The 21,526-nt window shown below is 45.2% G+C and overlaps 1 protein-coding gene and 1 long non-coding RNA gene across 6 annotated transcripts in view; one reads left to right on the top strand and one right to left on the bottom strand.

The window, feature by feature from the left end:
* The window catches only part of LOC140395585 (E3 ubiquitin-protein ligase rnf213-alpha-like), a 192,537-nt gene that overhangs the window by 8,084 nt on the left and 162,927 nt on the right, over positions 1-21,526 (bottom strand). For all 5 annotated transcript variants that reach the window (XM_072483546.1, XM_072483548.1, XM_072483547.1 and 2 more), the window contains exons 56-67: positions 21,121-21,199; positions 18,266-18,300; positions 12,038-12,135; positions 11,011-11,167; positions 9,745-9,910; positions 8,149-8,246; positions 6,425-6,673; positions 5,526-5,658; positions 5,169-5,258; positions 4,061-4,226; positions 3,565-3,766; positions 2,961-3,038 (exon numbers count right to left, since the gene is read on the bottom strand). In XM_072483546.1, the coding sequence (XP_072339647.1) occupies positions 2,961-3,038; positions 3,565-3,766; positions 4,061-4,226; positions 5,169-5,258; positions 5,526-5,658; positions 6,425-6,673; positions 8,149-8,246; positions 9,745-9,910; positions 11,011-11,167; positions 12,038-12,135; positions 18,266-18,300; positions 21,121-21,199 (1,551 nt within the window). The remainder of the gene's footprint in view (positions 1-2,960; positions 3,039-3,564; positions 3,767-4,060; positions 4,227-5,168; positions 5,259-5,525; positions 5,659-6,424; positions 6,674-8,148; positions 8,247-9,744; positions 9,911-11,010; positions 11,168-12,037; positions 12,136-18,265; positions 18,301-21,120; positions 21,200-21,526) is intronic.
* LOC140395586 (uncharacterized) overlaps positions 1-21,526 on the top strand; it is a 37,421-nt gene that overhangs the window by 6,298 nt on the left and 9,597 nt on the right. The window lies entirely within an intron of this gene.

The raw sequence follows: 21,526 nt of genomic DNA, 5'->3' as shown, positions 1-21,526 counted from the left end.
GGCGGGTGACCCGCCAAGAGTAGTAACCGTGTGTTTCCGTAGGTATAGCGTGAAGGAGAAAGTCCTGTGCTGGGCAAAGCAGAAGCGGGTGGTGAAGTGGGCTGGAGCTGGTATACGCACATATCAGGACTTTACAGTGGAGCTGGCGAGGAGGCGGGCGGCTTTCAGCCGGGTGAAGAAGGCACTGTACATCAGTAAGGTGCAGTGCGGCATAGTATATCCAGCTAAGTTGAGGGTGACCTACAAATCCAAGGACTTTTATTTTAGGATGGTGGAAGCGGTGGAGGAGTTTGCGAAGGCAGAAGGACTGTGGCAGAATTGAGAAATGGGACTGAGAGTGGTTCGTGTACCGATCTAGCCTCATGTAACTTTATTTTTTCACTGCGTGTTGGTGTATGTACTAAATGAGTCGACGCTGTATATTTGGTCAAGGGAAGAGTTGGGACTTTCATTTGCAATGATGGTTCTTTGGGGCTTGGGTGTGTATGCGGGCGTTGTGTGCTAAAGGGGATTTCTTGGTTTTCCTGGGACCGGGCAAGGGAGAAGGAGACCCGGGCGGGGGCCTCCACGCTGACCGGTTTAAGACGGCCAGTGAACAGGAGTGAGGTGGAGGGAGGGGCTGCAGCCATTGGAGCCTGGTAGAACAGGCTTCGGTGAGTCTAGCCGGGGTGAAAAGTTGGGGGAAGGAACCGATGTTGGGGGGAGGAGTTTACAAGAGGAAGTGGAGGGGAGGAGTCTGGGGGGGGGGTTGTCTACAATTCATGGGTGCCATTCACGGTACTCTTTCAGGGATTGGATGGCATTGAATATTAGGGGGGGGGGGGGGGGGGTAGGTGGGGTGGACTATATATGTCAACGGTGACCAGGGGCGATTTCTCATTCCTTTTTCTTTTTTCCTCCTTGGGAGGTTTTGTTTTATTCGAGGCTTATATTGTCATGCGGGCCATTGCTTTGGGGGTGGTGGGTGGATGGGATCGTTGTTGTTAATAAGGGGATTGACATTGTATTCGTTACCGTTTACTGTTTGTTAGTGGGGTGTAAATTCTGAAGAAAATGTGAAAATGGAGAATAAAAATATTTTAAAAAACAAAAACAAACGCGTGTGTGCAAACAGTGCCTCCAGACTTCCAGGCATGAAGTTCACAGAAAAAAAAACTTTAAATGAAACTAGAACCATGTTCCACTTTTCTTAACAGACAAATACAAATTAAACTTAAAGTTATGCATTGTTCCAAACAGTATTGTACCCCTCTCCCCAACTATTCCCAAAGTTCAGTCATATTGTTCAGAATGTGGTAGCCAGAACTGCCAAATATTCAATACCCAGTTAGAGGGAGAAATAAGAAGCAGGAATGGTGATTAGATAAGCAGTTACGACATAACTTGACATAACAAGCAGAGGTGGAAGATAATCACACAAGGATGACAGAAATGTACAACTCCAACACATTTGTGACCTCTCATGCCCTCAACCTGCTCTTTTAGGGCCAAAGCTACTTATACCCCACAGTTATGAGACAAGACTGATCCAAGAGATTCAGGCGCCATTAATGTTGCAATCAACACCCTAAAATATCCCTTAAAAGCTCACAGACTAATGCATTAAATTATTGTTCCCCAGTTTTGCTACCAGATGATTAGTGGGTCAGTCTAGGTTAGATCCATTCAGTGGGAGTAACTAAACTTTTTAACGACATCAAAGGAAATGTAGCAAACTTTTCATAGATTGGGCTGATATATTGGGATTCAATAAAAATGTTAATTCATCCCACAGAGCATATAAAACAGGGGTTGGGAAGTTGAAAAGACAGCACAGAAATATGCCAATGCTTGTCCTTCTTGGAATGGGGTGAGCACGATGCAGTTTCAGGTCCAAGTAAGTCAAAAATATAAATATAAATCCATTTATTTACCTTTAAATCCATTGCATCCATCAATCCTTTCAACTAAAATCTAATGGTCCTGATTTGGAACTTTGCATCATTCTGATTCTCCGTGGAAGTCACGCAGCGGAAAAAGTAAAATGAAAGTTTCCACCAACTTTATAGGTGGTCCTCAATTTAGGTGGCATCACTCCTGCCAGAAAAGGCGAGAGCTTCGTTACTCGTCTGCGCCATTTTGGTACATTTAAGCGTGCGCTTGCTGAGTGCTGGAGTCGCACAGCAAAGAGTGGCCAGGACCAGCGCTCCTTAGAGGGGTGAATGGAAGCAGCTCTGGGAACAATAAAAAATAATTCACCTGGCACTTTTGGGGCACCAAAAAGGTCACAAAAAAGGCCCTCCCTGTGCCTTGCTGCAAATTGTTTCCCTTCAATAAAGTCCCCGATTGTCCAAACCCTCCTCTTTAATCTCTTGCTGCAAGCCCGTGAATGCGGGTGGCTGATTTATTGCCTTCTCTCTGTCGCCGCCATTCCCAAAGTTACTGGTCATCTACCTGTCAGAACCCGGAATGTGTTGGCAGCTTGCCAGCTAACTATCATTGCGGCCCAATCATCAATGTGCTTCAGGCCTCCTGCTGGGGACCTCGGGTAACTACAATGCTTGCTGCAGCCACCAGATGTATACTAAAGATGAAAATCAACCCTAATCCTACCCTGCTCTAAAACAAGAGATATGAATATACAACAGTATGGGGCTCCACGCAATCAGCCGTGTTCATCAGGTTTTCTGCATGTAATTTCCCCACCAAACATTTACTGTGTCTTCTATTGTTCAGGAATGTGTTAAAATGCTGCCCTTTTTGCCTGTCACCAGCAAATCTTTTCTCAGTCTGATGGAGCAATTCAGTGAGACACGATACAGTAGCAGGAAGCTCCACTTTGGAGAGAATCAACTTATCTAGATCCACAATAAAAGTCTTTTGAAACAGAAATATCGAACAGAATGTATCCAACTGTAAATTGCGTCTTGCAATTCTATGTCCAGTCTGCAGAATTTGTTCTGCCTGAAGAAATCACTTACTTGAGATATCTTTGATTTCAGCTCCTTGAAGATGCTTGAATAATCTCTCTCGTGTCTCCCTACAAATTCGGGAATTCTCTATAATAAAAATGTAAATGTTAATAATAATAATCGCTTATTGTCACAAGTAGGCTTCAATGAAGTTACTGTGAAAAGCCCCTAGGCGCCACATTCCGTTCGGGGAGGCCGGTACGGGAATTGAACCCGCGCTACTGGCCTTGTTCTGCATTACAAGCCAGCTATTTAGCCCACTGTGCTAAACCAGCCACTTAATCTTTATTTTTGTCACAAGTAGGTTTACATTAACACTGCAATGAGGTTACTGTGAAAATCCCCTCGTCGCCACATTCCGGCACCTTTTCGGGTACGCTGAGGGAGAATTCAGAATGTCCAATTCACCTAACAAGCACGTCTTTTGGGACAATTGGGAGGAAACCGGAGCACCCGGAGGAAACCACACGCAGACACAGGGAGAACGTGCGGTCTCCACACAGACAGTGACCCAAGCCGGGATTCGAACCTGGGTCCCTGGAGCTGAGAAGCAACAGTGCTGACCTCTGTGCTACACTGTAAAGTGAAAAGAATCTTCAAAAAATATACATACAGTGGCAACTATGGATGGTTTTCCTCTCAGGAACAGTCGTATCAGCTGCCTCTCAATGTTCTTAATATCATACTCCGGTAATGTCTCCTGTCCTTTTTCCAGGGAGTACTGGCAGTTTGACAGAACAAGTGGAATGAAATCTTTATCAGGGTCACAAATAATTAAATGTGCATCTGATACCTCTTCTGGGTGGACAGAAGACCTATCAGAAAAAAAAGGGTATATCCTATAATTTAGACATAAATACATCAAGTAATCTGACTTCAAAATATTAAATGAAGAAAGAGGAAATGATAATATGAACGGAAACACATTGAAGACAGAACTTTATTGACTGAAGCATATTGTCTGGGAAATGTCAGACAAGCATTGCGGCTAATCTTTGTCATGCAAATTCACTGACTGGGTGTCAATCAGGAACAATGTTTTCCTGAAGCATTACAGTTCCTCACCTTCAAGTATACACTTAAAAAAAGCAAAGCAGGAAAATGCTTACCTTTTGTCAACGCTAATGGCCCCGAGAAGATTATTTTGAATCTCAATGAGGAACTTGCTGAGTGCAGTGGCACAAAGGCCTGGACCCTCTGGCTGAGGCAACAAAACCTCAATGGGACTTTCAAACGTTAACTCCTTCTGACACAGCTCTTTTGGGATTCTCGGATCTGGAAAACAAGAATGTGAAAATATGGCTGAAACAGTGAAGCACAACTCTACACATGGCTAAGTCTGCTAAACCCTCCAGTAGCTCTGAGGCGAATATGTTTGCCTAGATATTGCTACAATAATTGTGTGGAAGCAGGAGAGAACTAGACGGTATCGTTTTCAACTGAGCTAAATACAACTGTGAGTCGCGCGCAACCTCAAATAGGTTCACGGAGGAGGCCTATTAACCCATTTAACCTATGACACAAATTGTTAATTTGTGCGATGAATGTGAACTAGATTGAAATTGTTTTAAAAAATGGAATGGGCTGATTCTTAATTCAACAAGAAGGGGATTATTGTCATGGCAGTAAGACAGAAAGGTGGTAGTTTAATGTGTGGTACTCAACATGGGCCTAAATGATAGTATTATTGGTCAGCTCTAAATATTTTTCATATCCAAGCATGTGACACAAATGTCTATATTCTAACTTTAATGGCCAGTACTTACCCTAAAACAAAAAGCTTAATTACGCCTTCATGGCCTGCCACAGTTAAGCAGGACCACTCCAAACTAAGATGGTTTTTATAATGTGATTCTTATTAAACAGTTAAGGCAGGCAGCCTTGCTCTACAGAATGGATCTCTATCACTTTACCTTGTACAGAAGCAAAGCCATGCTCACTTCCTGTCCTCTTTCAACCAAAAATGTGATCGGAAGAATACTCAATGTCAGAAAATTGCAATATGATACACACTGTGGCATAGATACACGAGGCACTTCGCGATTTAAGTGAAAACCTCAGAGACTGAACACATTGTGTAAAATTCTGGAACCTAAGCAAGTAGAAGACTGATGTGAAAAATAGTCAGAATTTGCAGCATGGTGTCACTAAATAACATGGATTCAACAGGAAAAACAATCCAATGGAAAGTGGATACAATGGCTAAATTGCACTCACTGTCTTTTGCCAATAACAAACGCAACTGATTCCAGAGCTGTAAGAAAATCTTGATCCTTTTCTCAAAGCTGTGCTTTTGGCCCTGTTGACCTAGAAACACAGAAACGAAACAGGAATGAACCCTAGTGCCTGCAAACAGATGACTAATTCTGCACAGAATTGCCCGACATTCACATCCTCTGCCCCTCTTTTCATTGTCTAAAGACAACCCATTGAGTCGATTAGAAATGACAACAACTCATTTGGTCAAAGAATTTGAACTCTTGTGTAGCTCTCTGTTAGACACTCCCACTGCATTCGCGGTAAATGAGCGTCTTCACCACTCAACATTGCTAGCATTAAAAACTAACATTTTACCTGATGCCATTTGCTGCAGGAACTGAGAAATGGTCTTTGATTTCACATCTGAGGCACTTTGGAATGTCCTGATTAATTCATACTGAAGTCCAAGAAGATTGGGTAGATTCTTAAGCATGCTTATGTAACGGGCCTGAAAAAAAGAAGAGCCAGGATGTGCGTCATTTTGTGAGATAATCAAGTTAAGCCATAGGCCATGGATCAGCATTTTCCCAGAAGCCTCAAATCTTGCTCCTCCGTGCCAGTTAATAAAATGGTCATATAACACCACATAAATTAAATTTGGGGCAACGTGTTAAATGCTGCTACACTACCTATTGGAAAAGTGTACCCTTTTCAATGAGCTGACTTGGGTGACTTTTTAAACAGCTTGAGTTTGACATTGGGGAGGCGTAATGGAAGTCAGAAGAAAGAACACCACAGTGAACATTATGTACGGGTAACAATTCAGGGCGAAATGGGGCTGAATAATGCTACATTTCTCAGCACACAAAATTAATCCTTTTTAAACTGAGTAAGTATTGACTCACTAATCTGAGGATTCTTTTAAAAGCATTGGGGAACAGTTCGGGAATGCTAAGGGATATGCTTACAGGTTAGACAAGGACAGAACTAGTTTGGATATCAGATGGTTGTTCTTTTGCCAGAGAATAGTAGACTTGAGGAATGTATTGCCGACTTATGTGTGACCACTGACTTGTTGCATTCCTTCAAAAGCTTGCTCCACTGTTTTGGCCACATAAAGGTGAATCTCTACTGCCTAAATCTTCCAGTGTTCCTCCATTCTCATTGGGAACACTTCTCTTATGATTATGTCAACATAACTCTATTATAGAGGGCATATTATGTTAAGACTCATTCTGTTGATAAAAGGTGACACCAAACAACACTGAAAATACCTTTTGAAGAAATTGCCACAGGATAGGCGTTAGTTTCTGTCCATCCTTTTGCTCTACCATGTGTGTAAAGTTTTCTACACATATTCGATGGTGACATTTCCAGGCAGAGGAACAGTTCAAAACATCACCACGAGGAGAGCTCAGCAAATCTGAAGGGTCTCCATACAGCATTTTAACAACAGGACTCCCACCAATTCTGTCATCAGAACTCATTTGCGTGCCTACATCCGACAATCTCTCATCGAGATCCTGTGAATTACAAAAAGAGGGGAGAGCTTCCTAGTTTACTGGCTCCATAACCTAAAACTTCACCAGCAAGTCACAGCTGTACAGTTTTGCGGCGGAGGGGGTGGGTGTTGCTTGCTGTTTTGTGACTAGGTCCCGTTTAAACTCCAAATTCAAAATTCAATTTTTAACAAATTGTGGACAAAAATTCAAAATTTTTAATTTGCCATAAAATTGACCAAACTCTGGTATCTTGGGTTCACAAGTTGTATCTGATAGTACACTACCTTACAAACTGATGATTCTCCTTTGTATTACCTTCAGTGCCTGGAATAGTATTTCCAGGATGAAGAATTGCACTTCGTTATGATACACAATGCAATGGAGATCACTTGTGTTGTCTTTCTTGCCTTTCCACAAAGTGATATATATCACATTGTCAGACCGGCTAAAAATAACATTTGGATGTATTTACAAGTCAGATCATATACAGAAGCAGTAAGACACAGCAAGAAGTTAGAGATATAATCAAAATAGAGTATGTCAACAAGGCACTTCTCTGGAACTTGTATTTCCTACAGAGTTCCTTACATAACACAGCTTTTGGATAAAAGAGCTGTCGACATGACAATGCAGGTCGCATAATTCTTGGGCAAACACCAAACACACTGATACCAGCCGTTAAACGAGGACTAAAATTCAATAGGTAGGGTTGTGACTTATGCCATAGACTAGTCAATCATATCACAGATGTTAATGTTGGAACAGTAACTCTTTTAAGTTATTCAGGCATCAGAGACAAAGATGATAATATTTATCTTTACCACTTGATGGTAAATAATTTAAATTAAGTCCAGATATGTTACATAAAAAGCAGGCAATTCACTCACTCAGTTTATCGCCCAGGCTATGAAGATGAAAGTCACTGTCAATTAATTTTTAGTCATGTTAATATGAAATTTTGATGGGAAACTTGTTCAAGCAATCTTTGGCCGAATTAATTTCAGCTGATATTATATGATATTCTAAAAGGAAATACCCCCACAAGTGTAGCAGTGAAGTAACAGCCTTGGTTATGCGGTAACAACTCTGCAATGGGGCTTGAGCCCTCTGGCTCACTGAATCAAGGCAGAAAGCTTCTTGACAAAGTGATTCCTTTAAAGATACAACCAGCTGAAGTTAATTTTGCAACTGTTTGCTCGACATTCGGAAACCTCCTCATATAAGTTCTCTTGCAATCATGCCTTCATCCTAACCTTGCCATGTCTACTCCACTTTTCCCATGCTCCTCCTCCACCTTTTGATCCTTGCTTGAAAGATCTCTCTCTTGCCTCTCTGCATTATGAAGAGCACCCAAAGAAATATTGTATCGCTGGCTGCACGTTATACACTAAAGGTAGTTCTGAGCGTCCAAATGATGTGAACAGTGATATAATGATGAGCGCACTTACCACACCTCGGCATCGGCAAGGTACATGTTACACATTAATTCAACTAACCTTGAGCCATCGAGAAATAAGAGCTTCAACAAATTGGTTCTCCCAGGCATTTCTAGCTTGCTTTGACGATAGATGATCATCCCACGCTGTTCGATGTTCTGGGCAAATTAAGTCACAGAAAGAATATAATTCAGTACAAGGTTCGCTCTGAATTTGAATTTGCCAATAACCCGCCCTAACTCGGGATTTTTCTTGAAGACTTGTGGGGTACAATTGACCTCTTATTTTAAAATAGAAGTTAGTTTTTATGTTGCTAGTATGGAAACGGTACATGTAGATAAATTAAGCTGCAGACTTGCAAGATGTGTGAAATGTCTAATTGAGAGGCTGAATTAAAATTGACACGAATAGGGCAGCACAGTGGCGCAGTGGTTAGCACTGCTGCCTACAACGCTGAGGTCCCAGGTTCGATCCCGGCTCTGGGTCCCTGTCCATGTGGAGTTTGCACATTCTCCCGTGTTTGCATGGGTTTCGCACCCACAACCCAAAGATGTGCAGGCGAGGTGGATTGGCCACGTTAAATTGCCCCTTAATTGGAAAAAAAATAATCGGGTACTCTAAATTTATTTTAAAAAACAACAAAAAAATTGACACGAATATTCCTGAAAGTACACTATGCCAGCCTGTGGACTTTTTAGAAATGTTTTGAGCTGCGCACAAGCTGTGTAAACAAAGTAACATTTCACCACATGCCACGTGTACACATCAAGCTGTTTCAATCAGATTCAGACACGATAATGCAAAGATAATTCAAAGATGTGCGGTTTAGGTGGATTGGCCATGCAAATTGCCTCTTTGTGTCAAAAAGGTTAGGCGTGGTTACTGGGCTACGGGGATAGGTGGGAGGCGTGGGCTTAAGTAGGGTGCTCTTTCCAGCAGCCGGTGCAGACTCAATGGACCGAATGGCCTCCTTCTGCACTGTAAATTCCATATATGATCAATCCCCAGATATGGATAGCGTGGGGTTGAAATTTCTCTGTGATTACACTGGTTTCAGGAAGCTTCTGTGAGATCTAGTAGGGAGCAGAACCTCTGCCTGCCTTTTATTCAGGTACCTGTGTCAGAAGGGCTGAGGGTGACCAAAGGTGAGCCTCCCAATGTTGTGCGGCACCCCCACACTATTGATGGCCTGTTCTAGATTTGGAAGATGGAGATGTATGCAACTCCACTCTTGGTCCAATTAGACCCATCAGGGTAACTTCTTGGGCTTTCAGTATCCCAGATATACACCAACCCCCTCCCAGCACCAAAGGCCTGTTTACTGTGGACATACCCTGGGGCTGCACTAGTTTCACTGGGACTGAGTGTTACTGCATCTATCCCGCTCCAGTGTTATGTTTTCATGCTATGTTTCATCAAACAGATTTAAATCTTTGACAATCATTTGTGAGAAAATAAACCAAATATTGGTATTTTAACAAAGGCAAATAATTATATGTTGTATACGAAGCAACTGAAAATTGCCAATGAAAAGGCTATTCTCTAAAGAGACAGGATAAGCCAATATAGTTTTGAGGGCTCTTCATGCCTCTCCAGCACTTGTTGATGATATGAGTAAACAGTTCAATGTACTGCACAAGACCACCCTACCAATACCTTGAGGCCAATTCAGAAGGTCATCAATAACTAGATGGATGCAAGTGGCAGTGTCATCCATGTTCTTCCCCAGTGACTTTCCAAGCTGATCCAGATCTATTTCAAGATGCTGCCACAGGAACTCTGACACATTTTGTACCCGTGGCTTAATCATTTCTTCAATGACCTGCATAAGAAATAAACAGACTGAGTTTTGGTAGTTTCAACTTCACATGAAACGTGTGTACAAAGCAAGTGTCTTCACCTGTTCACCTTTTTTAACAGGGAGTCTTTACCACATCAGTCATATCTTCGAATAACATAGGATTTAAAATCTCCACCACACCGGTACATTTTAAATGGCAAGTTATTACCCTGCTATGACAACTTTCTGTGGCTGCCACCTATTTGAATTTATTGTAGATGAAATGAAAATCGCTTATTGTCACAAGTAGGCTTCAAATGAAGTTACTGTGAAAAGCCCCTAGTCGCCACATTCCGGCGCCTGATTGCGGAGGCTGTTACGGGAATTGAACCGTGCTGCTGGCCTGCCTTGGTCTGCTTTCAAAGCCAGCGATTTAGCCCTGTGCTAAACAGACAAACTAAATAGATTGGAAATTATGTCATGCGATAATTACATTTCACACTCATGTTTGCTATTTTAGTGCAGGGATTAAGAATTTATGTTTTTTCAAGTGAAGAATGAGGGGCTTATGTATACTAGTTTCTTCCACGTGACATGGAACACAGAGGGTTAAGTTCAGGGGCAGTTATAAGATGAAGCTGGGGTAGAACAGAGGGGCTAATGGGAACTGCTGCTGTAAACTAAGGTAAAGGTAAGGTCGCCATAGTCCCAGGTGACCATAGGCTGCTTTCTCCTTTGAGGGGGAGAGCTGACTGGTGGTGGTTTAACCCGAGGATCACCACACCTCAGTCAAGGGGCAAGACTGAGAAGGCGCAGCCTTCGTGAATAACCTCAGCCAGATCGGGAATTGAACCCACGCTGCTGGCCTCGCTCTCGCCAGCTGAGACTGTAATTCCACCTGCCTGTCAAAGGTGGCACACAGCATCTCTCCTGGGGGAAGTGTGTAATTAGAGAGACAAATGTGGGGCAGTTTCATTAATGAATGTGGATATAGAACTTTAGGATAGAAAAGGTTGAGAACAAGTGCACAGATATGTGATTTTAAATTACGAATGCGAGCCTTTCTTTCTGTTAGATATTAAAATGTTATTGTTGCACAGCAAAACACTCAAAATAATTTAATTTAAAAATGAGTCGCTTACTTGACGATGATGAACTGCTCCGAGCATCATTGATACATGTGTCAGTCCTCGCAGTAACAAGAAAGCAACAGGAGCCATTTGCCGATCGGGTGCAACAACTTGATCTCTCCTTGAGGCCTGTCCCAAGATGTGACCAGTCTGAGTTTGATCTCCGTAGCTAGAAAAGAACCATTTACCCGATGATTCCTGAAGTTCTGCTCTGCCGCTGCATGTGACCTAAAGTAAATTAATCTACGTCCGGCACTGGTCTAACCGCCATCTGAGGTCAGTTCAGGTTTCACTCAAAACCGCTTTTATGGCACTGCTGCTTTTAATAGTCTGCAGTGCCTTCCAGCAGCATTTGATTGTGAAGCAGAGTTCATCCTGTTTTTCTTCCCTCCAAACGTGTAACTGGAGAGATATTCAGCGTCAGGCTACCTTTCCACTATTCCCAGTGTTTGCAATGCAACCTGCACAGCTGATCATAGAATCAAGAATTTACAGTGCAGAAGGAAGCCATTCGGCCCATCGAATCTGCACCGGCCCTTGGAAAGAGCACTCTACCCAAGCCCACACCTTATCCCCGTAACCCCAGCCAACCTTCTTGGACACTAAGGGCAATTTAGCATGGCCAATCCACCTAACCCGCACATCTTTGGGCTGTGGGAGGAAACCGGAGCACCTGAAGGAAACCCACGCAGACACGGGGAGAACGTGCAGACTCCGCACAGACAGTGACCCAAGCCGGGAATCGAACCTGGGAGCCTGGAGCTGTGAAGCTACTGTGCTAACCACTGTGCTACCATGCCGTCCTTATGGCTGATCATTAGTGTGACCAGACAGCGTTGTTCCCTCAGCCTCACTTGCTGTTTCCCACCGCTGCCAGTGGGAAAGGTTGGGATGGGGGACCCTGCTCGGTTGACATTCGCAACGTACTTTGCCTTGGTGCTGGGCAAACCAATTTTGCATCAGCATGTGCCCCATGTATAATGCAGGATTGCAGTGTATAATCTAAGTTGCTAGAATCATGTAAGAGAAATATACATACTTTGTTGAATGTTGAAATCCAGAAACAGGTGTGTGATTTTGTCCACCAACCGCTTGATGACAATTAGGGCAACGAGCAGCCACCACTGGTCTTCCACACTGTCAATTAAACAAACATTTGGTTAGTTATCAGCTTGACTTCTCTCACCATCAGGAACAGTGAAAGTGTGTCACAAAAACCGTAGCTTCAGTGATTCAGTTTCTGTGACGAGGAGGGGTGGGGAGAGTGTTGCTGGTGCGTTACATGAGGAAAAAGGAACAGTTGAGATGAACAGCCTTGTTTCTCTGGCCATTAGTTACTGGTATTGTAGAATACACAAGATAGTCCATTAGAGCAAGAGGGAGTCAATTTGCCAGGGAGCCAGGATTGCGTAGCAGATTGCAATGAAAATCCGATTCGGAAGAGAAATTTTGAATTCCTGTTCTTATTTAGATTTCACTGGAATTTTCACATTAAAGCTTATTTAGCTTTGCTGGGACTGTTTCTAAGTTTGCAGATTATACTAAAGATATGCAGAAGGACCGGTAGTGTAGAGGAAGAAGGGGGGCTGCAGAAGGACTTGGACAGGCTAGGAGAGTGGTAGATGGAATACAATGTGGAAAAGTGTGAGGTTATGCACTTTGGTAGGTGTTATAACCTGCCTGCTTACCATTGGCTGGGGACTAATGACAATCCCACAATCCTGTGGGAGTATGAGCTTCCCCAATGAGGGGGGCGGAGAAACCATTAGTAAACTCCAAGTATAAATAAAGCTGGCCAGTTTGGAACCAGCAGGAAGCAGTGTGCAGCAAGGGAAGTTGCTGCTGCTAATATATATTTATATATATGTTATTGTAAATAAATGTTATTACTTTGTATCCTTAAAACTCATGCTGGATTCTTCGTGGACCTCACAAAACTGGCGATGAGGGTTCAAGTGAATAGCTGTCTACACTGCTGAAGCCACCTCCCTGGATTTTTGTTGGATACAGGTTGGAAGTTGTTTTCTATTATACCATGCCTCTGTACGGACGTTTGGATGATTTTGATGCTGCGCTGGAATGCTGGAACCAGTACACACAACAGATGCGTTACTATTTCCGGGCAAACAATATCACCGAAAACGAGCGCCAGGTGGTCATATTGCTCACCGCCTGCAGCCCGCATACGTTTGGGGTGATTAGGAGCCTTACGTACCCAGCTGCGCCGGACACCAAAACGTTTGATGAACTTAGAATATAGTGGGGCAACATTTTAACCCAACCCCGTCCACGATAGTCCAGCGTTACCGGTTTAATACCGCTGAGAGGACCCCTGGAGAATCCCTTGCTGATTTTCTATCCAGGCTACACAGGATTGCAGAGTACTGTGACTATGGTGAGACCTTGTCAGAAATGTTACGCGACCGTTTGGTTTGCAGTATTAACAATGCGGCCACCCAGAGAAAGTTGTTAGCTGAGCCAACGTTGACTTTTCAACAGGCCATTCAAATAGTATTGTCCCGAGAGAGCGCAGAACGAGGAGTGCAGGAGCTACAGGGAATGCAAGTGCATGCCTTGGGGCGCAACCCCTTCCGTCCAAAAACGTCCCCCCGCACTCCTGCAGTACCTTGGGCGAGGCGACGTCCGGACCGACGCCAGTGGCCGTCGGACATTCCTCCCCGAAGAGAGCCTTCTCCAGAACCAATGGATGAGGAGCCATGTCCGTGTCAGACTTGTAGGCACCGACCCCGTCGCGGACGCCGGACCTGGGGGCGCCAGACGCGCCGTCGTTCCGACCGAAACTGGGACCAGCCCAGGGGCCGTACCTTCCATGTGGATGAACCTGCGGCGACTACTCCTCAGGACGTGGAGACGGAGGACGACTGCCTGCAGCTGCATTGTGTGGCAGCTCCCCGTGTGGCCCCCATTAAGGTGACAGTACGGGTCAATGGTCACCCGCTTGAGATGGAGTTGTACACTGGCGCAGCGGTCTCCGTGATCGCCCAGAGGACATTCGACCGCATCAAGCAGGGTATACAGACCCTTACATTAACCGACTCACAGGCCAGGTTGGCCACCTACATGGGGGAACCACTGGACATTGCAGGAACTACAATGACCCCTGTTGTTTATGGACGCCAGGAGGGGCGTTTCCCACTTATCGTGGTGCGCGGCCATGGGCCCAGCCTGTTGGGTCGGGACTGGTTGCGCCATTTGCGGTTGCAATGGCAGCACATCCTCCAAACAGTTTCTGAAGGGTTGACTGAGGTGCTAGGACGATACCCAGATGTATTCCAGCCTGGTTTGGGGAAAATAAAAGGGGCCGTAGCCCGTATCCAAGCTGAACCAGGAGCCACGCCGCGTTATTTCCGGGCGCGCCCGGTGCCTTACGCCTTGCTCGAGAAGGTAGAAGGGGAGCTCACTCGTTTGGAGAGTTTGGGTATTATCAGGCCCGTCCATTTTGCTGACTGGGCAGCACCAATTGTGCCTGTAATGAAGCCAGATGCCACAGTTCGCTTGTGTGGCGACTATAAACTTAGTGATTACGGCTTTCCGACTCGACCGATATCCAATGCCTCGCATAGAGGATCTCTACGCGAAGCTTGCAGGCGGACTCTCGTTCACAAAATTAGATATGAGTCACGCCTACCTACAGTTGGAGCTAGACCTTGCCTCCTGACCATATGTAACTATTAATACACACCGGGGCCTGTATGAATATACACGGTTGCCCTTTGGAGTATCCTCTGCCTGCACTATTTTTCAACGTGTTATGGAGGGCATTTTGAGAGGTTTACCACGTGTTGCTGTCTACTTAGATGACGTTTTGATTACAGGGACGTCGGAGCAGGAACATTTGGAAAATCTGGAGGCTGTCCTAAGATGCTTTTCGGAGGCTGGAGTCCGTTTACGTCGCACAAAGTGTGTATTTCAGGCAAAGGAAGTAGTCTACCTAGGTTATCGCGTGGACCGCGAAGGTTTGCACCCCGTCGCAGAGAAGGTGCGTGCGATTCAACAGGCCCCCGCCCCGACTGACACTTCGCATCTTCGTTCTTTTCTCGGTCTCGTAAACTATTACGGGAAGTTCCTCCCCAATCTGGCAACTACGCTGGCCCCCTTGCACCTTCTGCTAAAGAAGAATCACACCTGGGTTTGGGGTCAGCCGCAAGAAACCGCTTTCCGGCGGGTAAAGCAACAATTGTCGTTGTCTGGGTTACTAACCCACTATGATCCTGGAAAGCCTTTGCTCGTCACATGTGATGCATCCCCGTATGGTATTGGGGCCGTCCTGTCCCACAAGATGGAGAACGGGGCCGAGCGACCGATAGCTTTCGCCTCCCGCACATTGACTGCAGTGGAGAAAAAGTACGCGCAGATCGAGAAGGAGGGCCTGGCAGTGGTTTCTGCGGTGAAACGCTTCCACCAGTACGTGTATGGCCACCATTTCACTATCGTGACTGATCATAAGCCTCTGCTGGGACTTTTCAGAGAGGATAAGCCAATACCGCCCATTGCTTCCGCACGGATCCAGTGCTGGGCTTTGTTGCTTGCTGCATACGAGTATTCTCTGGAGCACAAACCAGGAACGCAGATAGCAAATGCCGACGCACTGAGCCGATTGCCTTTATCGACCGGCCCCATGTCGACCCCCACGACCGGTGAGGTGGTTGCAACCCTAAATTTTATGGGCACCTTGCCTGTCACGGCATCACAGATCCATGAGTGGACCCAGACGGAGCCAGTCCTGTCAAAGGTTCGGCACATAGTCCTGTATGGTGGGCAGCATAGACAGCCCCCAGGCGAGTTGCGGGCATTTTCCTCCAAGCTGTCAGAATTCAGCGTGGAAGACGGCATCCTCTTGTGGGGGATGCGTGTGATTGTCCCGGAAAAAGGCCAGGAGCTGATACTAAGAGACTTGCACAATGGGCATCCAGGTGTGACCAAAATGAAAATGTTGGCCCGGAGTTATGTCTGGTGGCCAGGCCTCGACACCGACATTGAGAAGGTGGCCCAAAACTGCTCCATTTGCCAGGAGCATCAGAAGCTTCCGCCAGCCGCGCCCCTACATCACTGGGAATGGCCAGGGCGGCCTTGGGTTAGTACGCATGGCCTCCCCGAGGTGCTGGTCACGGATAACGGCACTCCATTCACGAGTGAGGAGTTTGCGAGGTTCATGAACATGAACGGCATACACCATATCCGCACTACCCCTTACCACCCGGCTTCAAATTGGTTGGCAGAGCGCGCAGTGCAGACATTCAAAAGAGGCCTAAAGAAGCAGTCTTCCGGATCAATGGACACGAGGCTGGCTCGCTTTTTGTTTACGTATAGGACCACCCCCCATGCAGTGACTGGGGCAGGTCCCGCAGAACTCCTGATGGGCCGGAGACTTCGCACCCGCCTTAGTATGGTTTTCCTGGACATTGGCGCAAAGGTACGCTGCACACAAAAACGGCAGACACAGGGATTTTCTCGGCATCGGCCGATTCGGCAGTTTGCGCCCGGTGACCCAGTGTTCGTTCGCAATTTTGCTGGTGGTGCCCAGTGGGTTCCTGGTGTAATCTTTCACCAAACGGGCCCTATATCTTACCAGGTGCAAGCCCAGGGTCGTCTCCAGCGCAAACACGTAGACCACGTTCGGTCCAGAAGACTACCCCTCCAAAGATTTCCCGCCCCCGGAGCTCTTTTCTACAGCCGCAGTGACCAGAGACAAGGGAAGGTAGTCCTCACAATCTTCCACTGGTGCCTCACTCAAAGCCTGCGCAGGTCGTTACGGGACCGAATGGAGATAGAGACGCTGACATGACGGAGGCAGCAGACTCTGACTCCGAGATGGAGAGACAGGACGCACCAGAGGGGGAATCCTCGGGTCCACGGGCCGTGGATGTACAACCGTTACGCCGTTCATCACGGAAGCGCCGGTCTCCGTCTCGTTACATGCCGACTGATCCAGCGCCGCGTGAAAATGGTGTCCGGTCTGCGGCAAAACGTGTCCGACACCCTCCTTCGCCAGGGTCTTCGGTGGATTCCTTGGACTTTGGGGGGGAGGGATGTTATAACCTGCCTGCTTACCATTGGCTGGGGACTAATGACAATCCCACAATCCTGTGGGAGTATGAGCTTCCCCAATGAGGGGGGCGGAGAAACCATTAGTAAACTCCAAGTATAAATAAAGCTGGCCAGTTTGGAACCAGCAGGAAGAAGTGTGCAGCAAGGGAAGTTGCTGCTGCTGTTATATATATATGTTATTGTAAATAAATGTTATTGCTTTGTATCCTTAAAACTCGTGCTAGATTCTTCGTGGCCCTCACAAAAGTAGGCAGAATGGAGGCATAGACTATTTTCTAAATGGGAAACAGCTTAGGAAATCAGAAGCACAAAGGGACTGAGTCCCAGTTCAAGATTCTCAAAGTTAACGTGCAGGTTTAGTCGGCAGTTAGGAAAGCAAATGCAATGTTATCAATCATGTTGAGAGGGCTAGAATACAAGACCAGGGGTGTACTTCTAAGGCTGTATAAGGCTCTGGTCAGACCCCATTTGGAGTATTGTGACCAGTTTTGGGCCCTGTATTTAAGGGAGGATGTGCTGGCCTTGGAAAGGGTCCAGAGGAGGTTCAGAAGAATGATCTCTGGAATGAGGAGCTTGTCATATGAGAAGCGGTTGAGGACTCTGGGTCTGTACTCGTTGGAATTCAGAAGGATGAGGGGGGATCTTATCGAAACTTACAGGATATTGAGAGGCCTAGATAGAGTGGACGTGAGAGGATGTTTCCACTAGTAGGAAAAACTAGACCCCGAGGGCACAGCCTCAGGCTGAAGGGATGATCCTTTAATACAGAGATGAGGAGAAATTTCTTCAGCCAGAGGGTGGTGAAGCTGTGGAACTCTTTGCCACAGAAGGCAATGGAGGCCAAGTCACTGAGTGTCTTTAAGACAGAGATAGATAGGTTTTTGATCAATAAGGAGATCAGGGGTTATGGGAGAAGGCAGGAGAATGGGGCGGAGAAACATATCAGCCATGATTAAATGGCGGAGTAGAACCGATGGGCCAAGTGGCCTAATTCTGCTCCTATGTCTTATGGTCTTATGGGACATCTGAGTGCCATGTTAGTTCAGTAGCTAACTTGGAGAGAATAGTATATTGTGTACATAGCCGATTTAACCCCTTTACTCTGAAATTGTAAGGGCTGTGAAAGTTATTTCTAAGTGACAAGTAAATCAAATCTTGTACAAATATTTGAACTTAAAATAACAATAAGGATTCTTACATCACCAATTGCAATAGCTTCACCACAGCTGCATTCTGTATTGAAAAATAGAAAATGGAGAGTTGTGTCATTAAGAATGCAGTGACAAAAATAAGACAATGATCCATCTTCATATAAAACTAGTTTACTTGTTCTGCTCTTACGTACATATTTTAAAAATAAAGTTTTAAAAGGCAGCATCTTCCACCATTACCAATCTCTGATATAATAGATACCAAATATTAACCGTACATTCTTTGCAGAAAGGAAAACCCTTGCAGCCCATCTGCCAGCCATACTTTCAATGTCACTTGTTTACAGAGTGCTGAGTGCAACATTCATTTGTCAATGTCACTTCTGACAGGCACCCAAATATTAGGAAAGGGCTGAGATGTAGCATTATAAAATGCACTGGAAACTGTAATGCAATCAGTCCAGTCCCTGCATTCTTACACTGCCGAGGGTTAAATCTGGAAACCTTGGTTCCTTTGTAATTCTTTTCTACCCTTCCATCATTTTATAATGGCCATGGTTTTAATATGTTTTGGCATTAATATTTTAACTCCACATAATAAAGCTTTGGAATATTCACAATGAAATGAAAATACTATTATTTATTTTGCTTTTAATAGTTGCCAACATTCAAGTGAAGACATAAATAACTTATTGTGAATGTCAACAGGATGCCTGTCTTCATTAGAGACTTTTGATCCAGAACACGTGTCATTTTATGCTGTTATTACTAAGACTGTCTCCTTTTGGTGATTATCTTCACTTTTGAACGTATAACTAAATGTGAAAACTAACCACCTGGGTAAAGAAAGACACAGAGGCAGAGACAACGGAGAATAACACAAAGCTAGTGGGATCCAGATTCCTACTCGTCACAGCACATTAGCACAGTGGTTAGCACTGTTGCTTCACAGCTCCAGGATCCCAGGTTCGATTCCCGGCTTGGGTCACTGTCCGTGCGGAGTCTGCACGTTCTCCCCGTGTCTGCGTGGGTTTCCTCCGGGTGCTCCGGCTGCCTCCCACATGTCCAGAAAGACGTGCTGTTAGGTGAATTGGACATTCTGAATTCTCCCGTGGACCCAAACAGGCGCCGGAATGTGGCGACTAGGGGCATTTCACAGTAACTTCTTGCGGTGTTAATGTAAGCCGACTTGTGATAATAAAGATTATTATTATCACTCTTGGCTACAAATGTGTCTCTTTAAAATTGCTAAAAAGAGGGACGTGAAAAATCTCATCTTGCACTCATCAGGATAAATGAAAGATTGTCAAATATTAGCGAATCAAGATCATTTATACTGCTGGAGAAAAGGGTGCTAATTGGTTGGTAAGTTGACTCTGATTGACCAAGGTGTTGTCATGAAGAAAACAACAGGCTCCCCAAGCTCTTGGGGAAACAATTAAATAGCTAGATAAATAAATAATTGTTTCAAATTGTCTCTGTTTAATAGTCAATTCTTTAAAGCTAATAAGTCGATTCCGGGATAACAAAGGGCTGCTGAACTCGCTCCAGGGATCTCTAATATTTTAAAGTGTATTTCGGCAGAGATTCTCCGGTTCCTCCAGCCGCACGTTTCTCGGCGGCGCGCCGCTCACTGCCGGCGGGATTATTGATTCCTGCCGCTTGTCGATGGGATTTCCCATGATGACACCCCACGCCGCCAGGAAACCCGCCAGCGGCGATGTGCTGCTGGCCGGAACAGATTATCACAACGGCCGGAGAATTCCGGCCCGGAAAAAGCAAAGTGTGTTTTAGCTGGACGCGAAGCTTGAAACCGTGGCCTATCCGTTAAACATTAATATTTCACAGCCTTTAGAAAAATCACAACATGAGAAGGTAGGAATCAGATTTGCACTAGGAGAGTCACATCTGATGTGTCCTTTCGGGATTGCACGAGCCTACATTAGACAGTTACGACGGATGCTTCTCCTCGAGTTATACTGTGTTGTACTAGGGCAGCTACCTCTGACACATCTCCATCTGGTAGGGTTTAGTGTCTTTCGTTCAATTTTATGGTGGCCACGAAAGACACAAGGGATCGGCAATAGATCTCCCCGTGGGTTTCATGGAATACGAATTCTCCTATTGAGTGGGTAGAAGTTTGCCCGATAGGAGGTGCATGGCAGGACTTTAAAACCTGCAGTTCCAACTCGGCCCAGTATTTCCATAGGTCCCCGGCTGGGATGCAAGTGTTGTAGGCCGCTCTGGCGGCCCTTTTTGTTACTTTAATAAGGGAGTTATTGATAGAAGACTCACCTTGGCAAAGTTATCATATCCACCCTTCTTAACTGCACTTGAATACTGTTAAGGTGACACGTGCATGCTTACAAACCAAAGCGTCTTTGATATTCAAATAAACGTCTTGACTGAAAGACACGAGAGGCATGTTGAAGAGTGTTTCAGGCTTTTCCTTTTCTGTCAACCCTGTTTCCTGTGTGCACACATTCCACTGCAACCATTTCTTCTAATTTTTCTGAAAATGCATTCTGTGTGAATTTCTGGATTAGCAGAGTTAGTGGGTTTAATAGGAAACAGATAAAAAAACTTGTTGCAGCTTGAACCAAGAGTCCAAATATTCCTTGATACTTAGGGCAGGGTTTGAGAAAAATTCCACAAACATTCTGCAAAACGTACCCTTGGGGACGCACAACTTTGGCTTGCACAGATGAAGGGGAAATAAAAAAATAAAACCGGTTGGCTATACAGAAGATATGGAGGGTGATTTTGATGAGAGAACGTTCATTGGGCTGAGAATAAATGCACATTTGAGGTACATTTACAAAATACAAGTTCAAGGATTTCACATTTAGATTTAATCTTTTGGTATGGGCATTGCAACGGCACAGGGATGCATAACACTTACTGTACCACGCCGCCTTCCCTAGAATCCACTTCCTGGCTTCACTCCGAAGATCTTCTGGCATGGTTGGTAAGTAAGCTTGCTGAAATATAAACAAGACAGGTAGGCAATGTAGGTCAACTAATATTGTAGAGATGCTGCAAACTTCAGCCTCACTTGTTTTGAAATCAATTCAAGAAAGAACATTCAGAACTCTGTTCCACTGAATCTCAAGCTTTGGCGTATTCACTCTAGTCCCAGGTACAGGCCCAGTGCCAAACTATCTACAAGTTGGAGAATTTTCCTTTGTGAGCACTTCAATGAGTAATCAAAGAGAACCTCTGTTGCTAACTCAGATAAGGGCCGGGATTCTTCCGCAATCGGCGTGAACCACTCCGGCGTCGGGCCGCCTGGAAGGTGCGGAATCCTA

This window comes from Scyliorhinus torazame, chromosome 18 (genome assembly GCF_047496885.1).
Source record: "Scyliorhinus torazame isolate Kashiwa2021f chromosome 18, sScyTor2.1, whole genome shotgun sequence".
NCBI lineage: Eukaryota > Metazoa > Chordata > Chondrichthyes > Carcharhiniformes > Scyliorhinidae > Scyliorhinus > Scyliorhinus torazame.
The sequence above is the reverse complement of the archived record's forward strand: the minus strand, read 5'-3'. Positions and strand labels throughout refer to the sequence as shown.